The sequence below is a fragment of the Dendrobium catenatum genome, unplaced genomic scaffold, assembly GCF_001605985.2.
Source record: "Dendrobium catenatum unplaced genomic scaffold, ASM160598v2 fragScaff_scaffold_1355, whole genome shotgun sequence".
Lineage (NCBI taxonomy): Eukaryota > Viridiplantae > Streptophyta > Magnoliopsida > Asparagales > Orchidaceae > Dendrobium > Dendrobium catenatum.
This window is the reverse complement of record NW_021319817.1, coordinates 88,828-101,062: the sequence shown is the minus strand read 5'-3', so window position 1 is coordinate 101,062 and position 12,235 is coordinate 88,828. Positions and strand designations below refer to the sequence as shown.

The window sequence follows — 12,235 nt, the reverse complement described above, 5'->3', positions numbered from 1 at the left end:
ATAATAAAGATTGCTAAAGAAGCAGTTGTTGCTAATGAAGGCAATCAAGAGATGGTAGACTAGAGATGAAGGTTTGACAACTCTAGTCAAGAGAAAATGAACAAGTGATGATAATCGAGTAATGAAAATATAGAGATTGCTATCAAAATGACACTATCGAGCTCATCTCGTCAGTCTATAAGCAAGTTTGAGTCAAAATCAAAAGCCAGCTAATCCTAAGCTTGCTTGCTATTATTGCACTATTCTAATCCATCAATGACTTTTCTGGCTAATTAATCAAGTCCAATTTGCTGCAAAGAGCCAGCTTGAACAATTATTATCACCTGTATATGATACAGATCTAATTCTCTAATTCCAAATTCATTCTTAAATATCAGCGCAGAAAATATTTTTAGTAAATTAGCTACATATTGTTCTCTGAAATTATGATCCTCTGAACTATCGGGCAGACCAATAATTTGCTATATTATCTTCCTGGAATGTACAAGTCATTGCCATTGTAGAACCTCCAACGCCTGCTTGTGCAGCTCAAGGTCACCAGCTGCCGCCACATTGAAACCTAAAAGGGAATTTAGGAACAAGGAAAAATATATATATTGTAAGATAAACCAAATAGAACCTCTTAAATATTTAATTCATCAATCAGAAATTTCTTGTAGTTGTCTGCTTGCAGTACTAAAATGAAGAATTAGTACAGTGAAGTTCTGGAATTATCAATGGCATTTGCTCTAATAACTAAATTACTGATTTATAAAATTTAAGTAGACTGAAAATGAAGGGCAGATATCTAATGCCAAAACAATCATACCCATAACACACGAGTCCGGTGATGGCATCCAGTGAAGCTTATTTCCTTTCCAGTCTGTTACAGATCCTCCGGCTCCTTCTATCACTGGAACCAGTGAGAGAAAATCATAGGGCTGTTTGAGCATAATGACAACTTATGTGAGTAATTGCTGCAAATGCAACCATCTCTCTCACTCACTCTTTATATATATATATATATATATATATATAATTGTATGCGAAAATCAATTTACACTGGTTAGAATTAGGGAAGTCAATTTGGGTTAACTAGTTAGATTCAAGTCTGACCCAAAGTTCATCCGATCAGAATATGCCTAAGTCGAACATGACCAACTTATCATATAAGTCAAAATGTTTCACCTGAATCCAAACTCGACCGAAATCCAACCCATTTGACCTGTTTCTCATATAAATCTTGCTTTTTTTTAGAACAATGTGTACCGTTTAAGCCAAATACAACTAGTTTAACTCAAAAATGACTCATTCAACTCGAACATGAATGATAATAAGGTCAATTTTGAGTAAGTTTCGAGCTTTCAGGTTAACTTAATCCGAAAATTAATCGGTTTAAGATTTCATATCCAAACTTGGCCCAAGCATTATTCCATCCAATCTAAACCAACATTTTTCGAGTCGACTTGAGGTCAGTCCAATTATTGATACCCCTAGTTGGAATATTAATCAGTCAAGACAAAAAAATTGACAAAATAACTTCCATATCACTTTCTAGAATATTTTGGTAGGAAAGAGTGGGGACTCTCTCCCTCATACGCACACATACTGACATCCCTCTAACCATTTTACTGTCCCTTTCTTCCAGTAAAGAAAATAATTGCTTGAAATAAAAAGCAAGGATCAAGAAAAAACTCCAAAAAATGATTACCTTAAGCCCAGATTCAACAACAAGATCCACAAACCCAGAAGCCAGAAGCGCATACGCATAACAATCACAGCCATATAATGGGACCTTCACCTTAACTTAGCACAAAACAAGGAAAGTAACACATTAGTAAGCTATCCTTATGAAACCCAGCCCACCAAAACATGAATAATAATTCACGACAACAACAACAAAAATGGAATGATTCTATCCAAGCAAGCAAACCTTATTTCTCAAACGACTAAAAGCCAATTCAGCCTCCCCAGTAAAAAGATGTGGGCTTGTAGTGTAGCTGTTCAAAAATACAGGCAGAGAATTAAAGCCAATAAAAAATTGATACTTAGTTTCATAGCCAATAAAGAAAAAAGTAGCAAAATTTTCAGAAACTCAAGAATGCACAAGGTACACACAGGTAGGCTTGAGAAAGTTTGCTGCATGTCCTTGTAGATACTTCCCGTCCATTGAGTGTGGTTGTTTTCCCCTCTATCCCAATCCATCTCTCTCTGAGAATAGGTTGGTCAATGATGCCAAGAATCTAGATAAAGAAGGAAAAACAAAGGCTTCAACATACACACCTAGCATGCGATGCAAGAGGTAATCAACCAGATTATAATTAAACATATATCACTGGATAACTAAATAGAGAAACCACTGCCGGTGAGAGATGCTGCAATGGTAAGCCAAATCAGGATGCAAAAGATTGATGCAGATTGATCACTGGAAGAGTTTGTTACTTATGCTCAAGGAGTCATGCGACTTCTCAAAGCATTATCATTTTAAAGGGTGAGTTCCCCAGGTATTTGAGACATGTTTGCAATTATAAACTCACTGTCTTAGAAACCAACTCATGTAGAAGTTATGAAATAATATATAAGTACAAAACACAAAAGATAACAGAAGTTTATTTATTTTTTATTATAGATGACTTCATGTTGGCAAGTACAAGCAAAATTCCCTTCCGTGTAGAATATTTTTCAAGTCATTCGCACTCCACATCGTCCGCACCATCTTTCCTAGGTTAGTCTATAGCTGATATGACCGTGATCTGACCTATCTTTTGATAATCTAAAGGCCTTCCTAAATAGATCCAAGTTTGCCTAGTATGGACTGGCGAGCAACCGCATCTGTTTTTCTGAGAACTAGGTCCCATCAGTGGTAAGACTTCTCCTTAATGTGTGTTGTGATAGTTAGCCATCCTCTTTACCTCTTCTTGTTTGAGTGTGGCTTATGCTCTGAGCTCTTGATTCCCTGCTCCCATTCGTTAAACTTGCCTCACTAAAATTGGCAGCAGCGACACTCACTAATTGTGTAGATCAAGTTCCACTGGAAGCAATGCCTTGACGTCATGAGAGAGGGAGAAAGGTGTGTGCCCAGTTGCAAAAGATGGTGTTATTCTCAATGCCAAAAACAGAGGGAAACACCTCCGCACATTTGTCTTTTTCTCCAACCTTCTTTCCAAGGAGATTTACAATTTGCTTCGCTGCTTCTACCAGCCCGTTAATTTGCGGATAGTGCACTAACATATGAATTTGAGATGAATGTTTTGTGACTTGCGGAAATCTTTGAGACAATTATCGACGAATTGAGACCCAATGTCACTGATGATGTTAAGGAGCAAGTCATGCCTACAGATGATATCCATCCAGAGGAAGTTATGGAAAAAATTGGAGATCATCTTGGCAACTGCCTTGGCTTCAATCCATTTAATGAAATAATCAATCACCACCAATATGAATGTTTCTTTGGCAATTGGATGATGGGAAAGGTCCCAAGAGGTCCATCTCCCACACAATGAATAATCATGGACTGCTGATTAGCTAAAGTTTGTGGGATGGCAACAACTAAATTGGGGCTAATTTATTATATTAGGGCCGTTTCTTTAAAAACTCCTTAGCATCTTTTCCGAAAAATTAGCCAAAAGTATCCAAGATTTTGTGAGGGTACTCAGGTGGATGAGTGGCTTTAAACTTAGACAAAGAATGTGAAACGACTATATACATGAAAGTTTGGAGTAGCTCCAATGACATATAAGATTAGAGAGTCGTCTTAGATGAAAATGTCGGTCTTCCGATGACCTATTTAAGAGAGTAGATGTACTAGATCTAGTCTACGTTAAGAAAGTGTTGACCCCTAAGCTAAAGCCAAAAGGAACAAACAAAAAAAATATAATATGATTTATGCTAAAACATTACATGTGCTCTGCTAAAGCCACCCCGTATCTCTGCCAAGACCCAGCCACAACTACAGTAATCAATCCCTGTGCAAGTTGGCACCGAATAGTGACATCCTTACCTGCGTAGCTAGCTTCTACCCCACTCTTCAGCAACGTTAAAAGGAGAAGAAACGAGGACATTCGGCTCCTGCTCTCTTCTCACATAAAACCCCCGCAGCTCTAGCGACCTCCTGTACGCACGCATTCTGACGCCTTTACCGAAGCCGAATCCAACCTCCCGTCCTCCTGCCCTGCTCTCTTCTCACATATGCAAAACTCCCACAGCTCTTGCTCTCATCTTCTTCCTCGACTCCTCTCTGACCTCCGGCCCTAGTCGCAATCAAATCCACCTGCTGCTTCTGATTCCCCCCTTACCCTTCCAACCATTGTACCGAACCACTACATAACAACAGCAACAACTAAATCTCTTTTAAAACCCGAACGAACCAACAAGCCTTCCTCCGACCTGCTCCAGACAGAACGCAAGCCCGACTCAAACTCCACCAAATCCCAACCTTCACTCCTACAGACGTCGGCCCTCACACGAACAGCCCCAATCGACCCCTTCTTCACCTAAGTCGAGACCTCCAGCCCCTGTACCTAGTTGAACATGTAGTATTTGAAGCCACCTCCTTCCTATTCCCTCAACTGAAAGCTTCCTATCCCTAGACCCTCCATACCTTCTGCAATCCTTTGGTCCATACAGAGAGAGAGAGAGAGGAAGTCTTCTCCTACCTCAACTGAGCATACCCACGCACGACCCAGAGCTGCCATTCCTTCCTCCGTTCTTTAGGTAGCCGCAAACACCTATAGCCGATTGACTCCAGGTTCAACTGAATCCGCCACTAGAGCCGCTCGACCCTGCACCTTGTCCGACTCTTGCTCTACCATAGGTCTTTAACCCGACGCCTCCTCTTCATAGCCCAGCCAAATCCTCAGGTAGTTTAGGTTAAGTTTATATTAAAAACGTTTATCAATATCTAATATTATTATTAGTATTGTTTTATATTCATTTATATATATATTATAAATATTAGAAATGATCTTTCTTTACTAGATTTAAATGAGATTTTGACTTTTAACTAGACACAATGGCGAAAAAGAATTCATGTAGCCGACCCCACGTAGTGGGACAAAGGATTGATGTTGTTGTATTGTTGTATACATATGTTATAAAAATATATAGGTATTAATCTGTGTATATATTTATATACATACATTTATATATATAGTTATGTACCAAAAGAAAAAAAGAAAGAAGAGAGGAAATCCAAAAAAAATAATAGGAATGAATCCATGTTTATGGTTAAAAAAAAGGGAGAAATATTGCAAAAATAAAGAAAGAAAAAAAAAAGAAGAGGAAGAGGGGGGTCCTTTTTATTTACTTCACTCAGATTCTCATTCTTGTCGTTTGCGGCAGACCGGCAAACCCCCTATATGCGCTCTCGTAGCATGGTAGGAGAAAACCCGGTGTGGCACCTCCGACGAGGCGGTTAATCACCTAAAATCTCATTTTCAGCATTTGCAGCAGACTGACAAACCCTATACACGCTCTTGTAGCATAGTGGGAGAAAACTCGGTGCAACGCCTATGACGAGGCGGGTAGTCACCTAAAATCACATTTTCGATGTTTGCGAAGGACAGTAGAACCACCTATACGCGCTCTCGTTGCATAGTAGGAGGAAGCCCGGTGCGACGCATACGGCGAGGTGGGTAAGCCCTATACACGCTCTTGTAGCGTGGTGGGGAAAGCCATCCGTGTTTTCATATTTGTACTTTCGAAGACCCCATATATACTCTCGTAGTGAAAAGATGTATGACCCGGTATCCCCTGACACCTACCATACATGCTCTAGTAGCGTGGTGGGATGACATAGTCTCCTGAAATTTCACCTAAACGGGGGTGACGCCGGGAGGCTACCGAAATTTTCACTGAATAAGGGAACTCGGGCATGAACTCGCAATTTGAACAAACAGAGGACTTGTGGACTCAAATTCAAATGAGTACAGAGAGCTTGAACTTGCAACTTGGACTCAAAATAAATGACAACAAACTAGACTCAAATAAGCTTGAACTCGTATACAATGAACAATCAATAAGAACTCAAAAGATCAATGGAGGAATAAAGAACTTACGTTAAAGCCTTAATAGATATGAACTATTGACATGTTCATAAAATAACAACATAAGCCTCCAATGGGTATGGTGACTACATCAATTAATGATTCATCTCTATCTTCAACAAGGATTCAATTCCAAGAAAACACATTGATCCCCTACAAGAAGAAAGAGTTGATGTACAACGAATATGACTATGTCTTACATTCAATACTTATATATGAGAAGAATCAAATGAGGCTGACAAACATCCTATGAATACCTTCAGGGAGGCTTTGATAAATGTATTCAAGAAGACTATGATGAATGCACTAACACAATTTGCAAGCAACAACATAAAACTTTCAACATATGTTAAGAGATTATAATTGTTAATTAAAGTGTAAGCGTCAATATTACACAAGGGAGGGTGTAGTTCATCCTGTAGGCAAGAATGCACAACATGCACTGAATGCAGCTTACCTACAAATAATTTGAGAAGGTTGTGGAGAGGACACCAAGCATTCTACTAATGCAAATTAGCTTGTGAAGTATATGTGTGCTGCCTACACATATGGAAGGGAGTATCCAACGAGTTTGATTCACTTACAAGTATGAATCATGGAACTTGTAATACAGTGGCACACTCACAATGCAGAGAGTTTATAATAAATACAGCAGGTCATATATAAGTGGCCATAAATAATGCATGATGAATGTGTTGAGTCATTGAAAACATTCCGGATGAATATGATAGTGCTTTGCATTCAACATCAAAACATAAGCAAATGCACCTAAAATTGCAAGTGATGAAAGTGTAGGGGATATTCATAAGTGAAACATGAAGAGTATGTAAGGAGCTACAATACACGTCGCATATTGTATACAAGGGTAATACATTGGCAAAGCATAAAAACTCCTACAAGTTAATATATGAGACTCTTCATTCATACAATGACCCTACCTACAAGCAGCGATGGTGAACGCATCACCAAATACATGCATGGGATAGAAGAGCGACGAATGCAAGTACCCATTGACAACAATGAAATACTTATCATATGCATATTGACACGCTTACAAGTGTCAATCAATAGTGGATTATGGGTATAACAACACTCACAACCAACAACCATTCAATGGTCAGCAAATATGTCATTCTATTGCAAGTAAAGGAGAACGATACGCAGTAAATACAAATACCTACGGGCTACTGTAGGAAGATCCACTGCACATACTATATGTTGCCTATGAGCTGTAGTAGAAGATCTGTTGTACGCCCAATGCATCAATCAAAAGCAAAATACAAAATAAATATAGCAAATACAAATGCCTATAGGTAGCATTGGAACGTCTACATGAAAAGTAACATGCTTGAAGAAAGAGACATCAAACTTGTGGTGAATGCAGTTACCAGCAAGAAATAGCAGAAGATTCATTAATGCACTACATTTCACTTACATAAAGCAATAAGTAGTGCACGACAGTCTACTTGTATGAAACAAGCAGATAACTAATACGACGCCACACCACCAGATCTGCAACATTTATGCTAGCGGACAGAAGGCGTTTATAAATATTCCAAGAATGCATATGCACTGTAATATGTATAAACATAGGTACGAAGAAGGGCATGCACAATCATACGACTCGCATGGGCCCCGATAAGCGTTTTATAGGTACACACGTGACGTCTAGGGATACTGCGTGGGTCAATAAATGAATCACAATTCGAGACTGGTCCTTCTATATGGATAGATAGGAGTTAACACAGCTCGAATTATCAAACAGATATACGGTCAAGACGTCGACCGTAATATCATTTTTATATGTTCATATAGACGTTCAAGGTCGATGACAAAAGATATTTATCAACAAAAATATAAGACCATGAGAACCCGATCCTCTGTCGACTAATAGATAGAGTCAACAAGGTCCAATCAATGAAATTCCCAAATGACCTAAAAACACTTTGATGATGGTCGCATTGATAGCAAATCTCAACCGGAGGGGTTAATTTCAATTATTTCAAAATGCTCTCAAACTTCCACAAAATTGAAGTATTTTTAAGTGGCCCCGAAGTCACCCTGCTGATAGCCGCGTTGAATGTAAATCTCAACCGGATGGGCCAATTCCAATATTCAAAATACACCCCAAATATTCAAATGCCCACCAAAATTTTAAATATTTAAAATTGAAATCCAATCATAAATGACTTAAAGCAAAATCCATCTACTCTCCGAAGCAATTTTTTGGGGTGGACAAATTGAAATTTACTTCAGCTTACATAAACCTAATGCCTAGTAAAAAATATCACTATGATACATTCTCAAATAATCTCCTGTCAGTAAGGATACGTATCTTCTGACCAACAGTTCTGGCATCAAATAACACCGTAGGATAAACGGTTATGACCTGGGGCCCACTGAACCGAATGATTTTGCCGCCAAATGGCACCACGAAATAGTGGTTATGGCCAGAGCATGTACGTTCCATAGTAGCATCAAATCCTTGAGATATAAATCAATAGGATATAATCGATAGGGCATAAAGCCCTCTGTTAGCTAAGATGGATTCAAATTTGTCCCCTTAGACAAACATCCGCCCCAGATCTACTAAGGGGGAGGCCGAGGCCGAATTTTCGAAGACTACGGATTTCTGGCGACTTCGATGGTGTTTGGTTTCTCTTTCCATTTTTGACTAATCGACTCAATGCTACAGTAGCATCTAATCAATATGGGCTCAAATTTCTGAATTTTCCAAAATGATCATTTAAAGAATTAAATATTTAAATATTCTAAAAATGATTGTTTAATTTTAAATTTTCTTATGATCATTCAACCAATTCATTAAGATAACGCATTTAGCAGGATTTTAATTTTGTATTATTTGAATTGCTTGCTAATGTTACCTACTTTTATTTTCTGTTTTATGCAAGTATCTGTATTTTGAAAGTATGGGGTAATGTATCAGATGCTGATTACTAACCCTTGCCTTTCATTTATGCAGATAGATCTATAGAACACTCCAATGACTGTCCAACTAAGACGAGGAGTCAGAATACAACTGTCAAATGCCATTACTGAAACTAAAAATGCTGGAGCTACCATTCAATTTGGTAGACTCGACTTCTTTGTAGTTACTGCAAGGACTGATGTTGTCCCTACATACCTTACAGATTCTGATGGGTCTGCCAAGAAGATTCACTCTTCTGAAACTTCCACTCGTCGTGCACATCTATCAACGCCACGAGTTGCTACTGTTGAAAATTTTCACAATAAAGTTTCTGTATTTGAAAGGCTATCACAACCTGAGGCCCCAACCACCAAGAGGATTGTGACTAGTGAGAGATCTCAGTGGTACCTGCCAGGGCCACTACACTGCCGATCAAGTTACCTGCATCCGGGAAGAACAATGTTGAAGCTTCTTCATCTTGAGGAAAACTGACAATGAGATAGAGAAGGAAGATGAATACTGAGCTCCGAGCTCAGCAGCAACTAGTGCCTGTCCACCCATCAAACCTGCCTACTCCAGAACCTGAAGCCAATATTCCCACCCAGAACAAGTTCACCGACTTAAAGTTGGTGAAAAGAAATAGCTCATCTAGCAAGCTAAAGAGATCTTTCTAGGACCAACAACCTGAAGCCCGAGCTCCTCAAAAGAAGAAGGGGCCTGAAACACTGTCAGCCCGAGTTTATAATATCCAAAAGACTGTAAAGGAGAAGGGGATGAAGAAAAAGTTCTAATGGCCTTTGGTGAACGAGGCTAGGAGAACCCTGTCGAGGGAGCGCCTATCCATTACTATGGAAAGGAAAGAAAGAAAACAAGTTCCACACAGTGAGCATCGGGGTGTGACACCTAAACTGCGTATTCAGGGATCCACTGCCAAAAGGTCCCGGTGGAAAAGAAAGCAAATCTGGAGGTCAAAGTCTCGTAGAGAAGATAGAAGAACTGATTCATGAGTGACATCCCGTGCAGCTTCCCGGAGATCCACCCCCATCCACGAACAACATCGGAATTAGGTTTCAAAGAAGGCCCATAATGACGCCCATCATGGCGGTCGACACCTTGAAGAATCACTAACCTCTCCAAGGGAAAAATCTAACTTTGACCGCAGCCAGCTCATCGAAGAAATCTTCTTACCAAATCAAGAGCTGAAGATCCAGTGGCGCCGTTACTCGGAGATCCGAGTATTAGAGGAACAAGGGGAAGAAGATATGGAAGAAGAAGAAGAACATAGTGATGAGGACACTATGGAAATTGGGGTGGTTTACATGGTAAGCCACATCAATGATGACGATGGTGGTGATGAAGATGATGATCAACCACTCATACAGATACAACGACGTCGCTATCGGGCTGTATCCGTTACCAGCAAAAGTGGCCACCCTTTGAAGGAAGAGGAAGAAGAAGAAGTTCAAGAAAATCCTTTTGCTGCTGAGAATATCACACTCGTAGACATGCAACGGCAAATGAGACATCAAATGAGGGCGAATGACAAGGAAATCTCTCAGTTAAATGAGAAAATAACAGAGATGATGACCTAAATGACGACAATGATGCAGATGATGCAGAGAACCGCTGCCTCTAGTCTCATGCCCGATTCTCCGGCTGATCCTCCAAATACCTCATGTTTCGGGAGTATGAGATACTCCTGGAGGCAGTAATGAAGTCAACAACACTACTCGCCAACCCACCCCTCAGAATATAGGTAGTACCACCGATCCTGTGATGGCTGCACAACTCGAAGGAATAATTACGAAGAAGATAAAGGCTATCATAGCCATTGATCAAACGAAGAAACTAATAGGCAAAAGTCGTCCATATCCCGCAGAATATGATCAAGTACCATACCCGAAATGGTATTTAGTCTCAAAGTTCAACACATTCAACGACAATAATAACCCCAAGAAGCACTTGGCACAATTCAAGGCCACACATATGGGAACACGGGAGGCAATGATGCCTTACTCTTCCGATAATTCGTCAGCAGTTTAATAGTAGCTGCTTTCGAATGGTATGCCGAATTGCCAAACGATTCTGTGAAGACCTTTGCAGAATTCGAAACCATATTCGTAAAGAGATTCACCAGTGCAACCAAAAAGATAATGATTACTAATCTCACCCTAGAAAAATGAAAAAGGGAAGTTTCAATTACCAAATACATCACTTGCTGGCGCAATTTTAAGTATGAAATGTGAGCAGTGGCTTAAAGAAGAACACGTGCAATTACTGATGGGAAACATTGATGATAAAATGCAACCATTCTTATGCATGACTACCATCACCAAATTTCAAGATCTGCTGGACAAAGTGGTCATATTTGAAAAATTGAATTTGTCCATATCAAAAAATCATTCTGATAAGCCCATGAGGAGTAGAGAACGCCCGAAGCAAACAACGGGAACTCGTGATCAAACGTTCTCATCCCTCAAAGAAAAGATGAATAAAGAATATTCATTCATGAAGGATAGTGTCACAAAGTTATTTCGACAAGCATTAAAAGCGGACTTAGAACTGCCTGAGTGCAAGAGGCCCGAAGAGTCGAAACATACTGGTGACCTAAATTATTGCCCATATCATCAGGTAATTAGTCATTATATTGAAGATTGTTACATCTTCAAGGATTGGTTGGAGAGAAAATATTGAAGAGAATAGCTCACATTGTCGGGCAATGTATTGACTCATCCTAGGAAATAATCAACTCAGGTGATTATGTCTTCATCCATACCCTCGATTGAAGAAAGAGCAAAGAAAAAGAAGCTGGAACAAGAAGAGCAGTAGGAGACTACAATCTCCAAGAAGATAGTGAAAATGCTGAAGCAGCTTGAAAGAGTTCCGGGTGTGAAGTATAAATCTCCTACTGAGTCGGTGCTAGATTTGAAGGTTCTGCCTATAACACGAGCATCTACTTCTAAATAATTCCCCAACCAAGCTGGCTCTTCAAGGTCTGGAAAGGTGAGATCCGCTAAAAAGAAGGCCAAACTGAAGAAGCCCAAGGAGAAAAAGACTTCAACTCAAAGGGCTATTGACAATTTGGACAAATATTACCAGACTGTGAGGTGACCTATTAAGCTCGCTGACTCCATGACAGAGTTTAAAATAAATGAAACCGAAGAAGATCATGAGGATTTCCTTCCGGTAGAAGTATGTCAGGTCATCTCGGTGGTGCCAAATACATCGCTAAAAGAAGAATGCACTGAGGAGGCAGATTATGAATCATGTATGATGGTATCGC

At 39.6% G+C, this 12,235-nt stretch overlaps 1 protein-coding gene across 1 annotated transcript in view; it reads right to left on the bottom strand.

Annotated features, from left to right (window-relative positions):
- Positions 1-260: 260 nt before the first annotated feature.
- The window catches only part of LOC110107577 (bifunctional phosphatase IMPL2, chloroplastic), a 30,417-nt gene continuing 18,442 nt past the window's right edge, over positions 261-12,235 (bottom strand). Inside the window, exons 5-9 of the mRNA XM_020837852.2 lie at positions 2,098-2,222; positions 1,913-1,979; positions 1,691-1,780; positions 809-920; positions 261-559 (exon numbers count right to left, since the gene is read on the bottom strand). Of these exons, the coding sequence (XP_020693511.1) occupies positions 489-559; positions 809-920; positions 1,691-1,780; positions 1,913-1,979; positions 2,098-2,222 (465 nt within the window). The 3' untranslated portion in view covers positions 261-488. The remainder of the gene's footprint in view (positions 560-808; positions 921-1,690; positions 1,781-1,912; positions 1,980-2,097; positions 2,223-12,235) is intronic.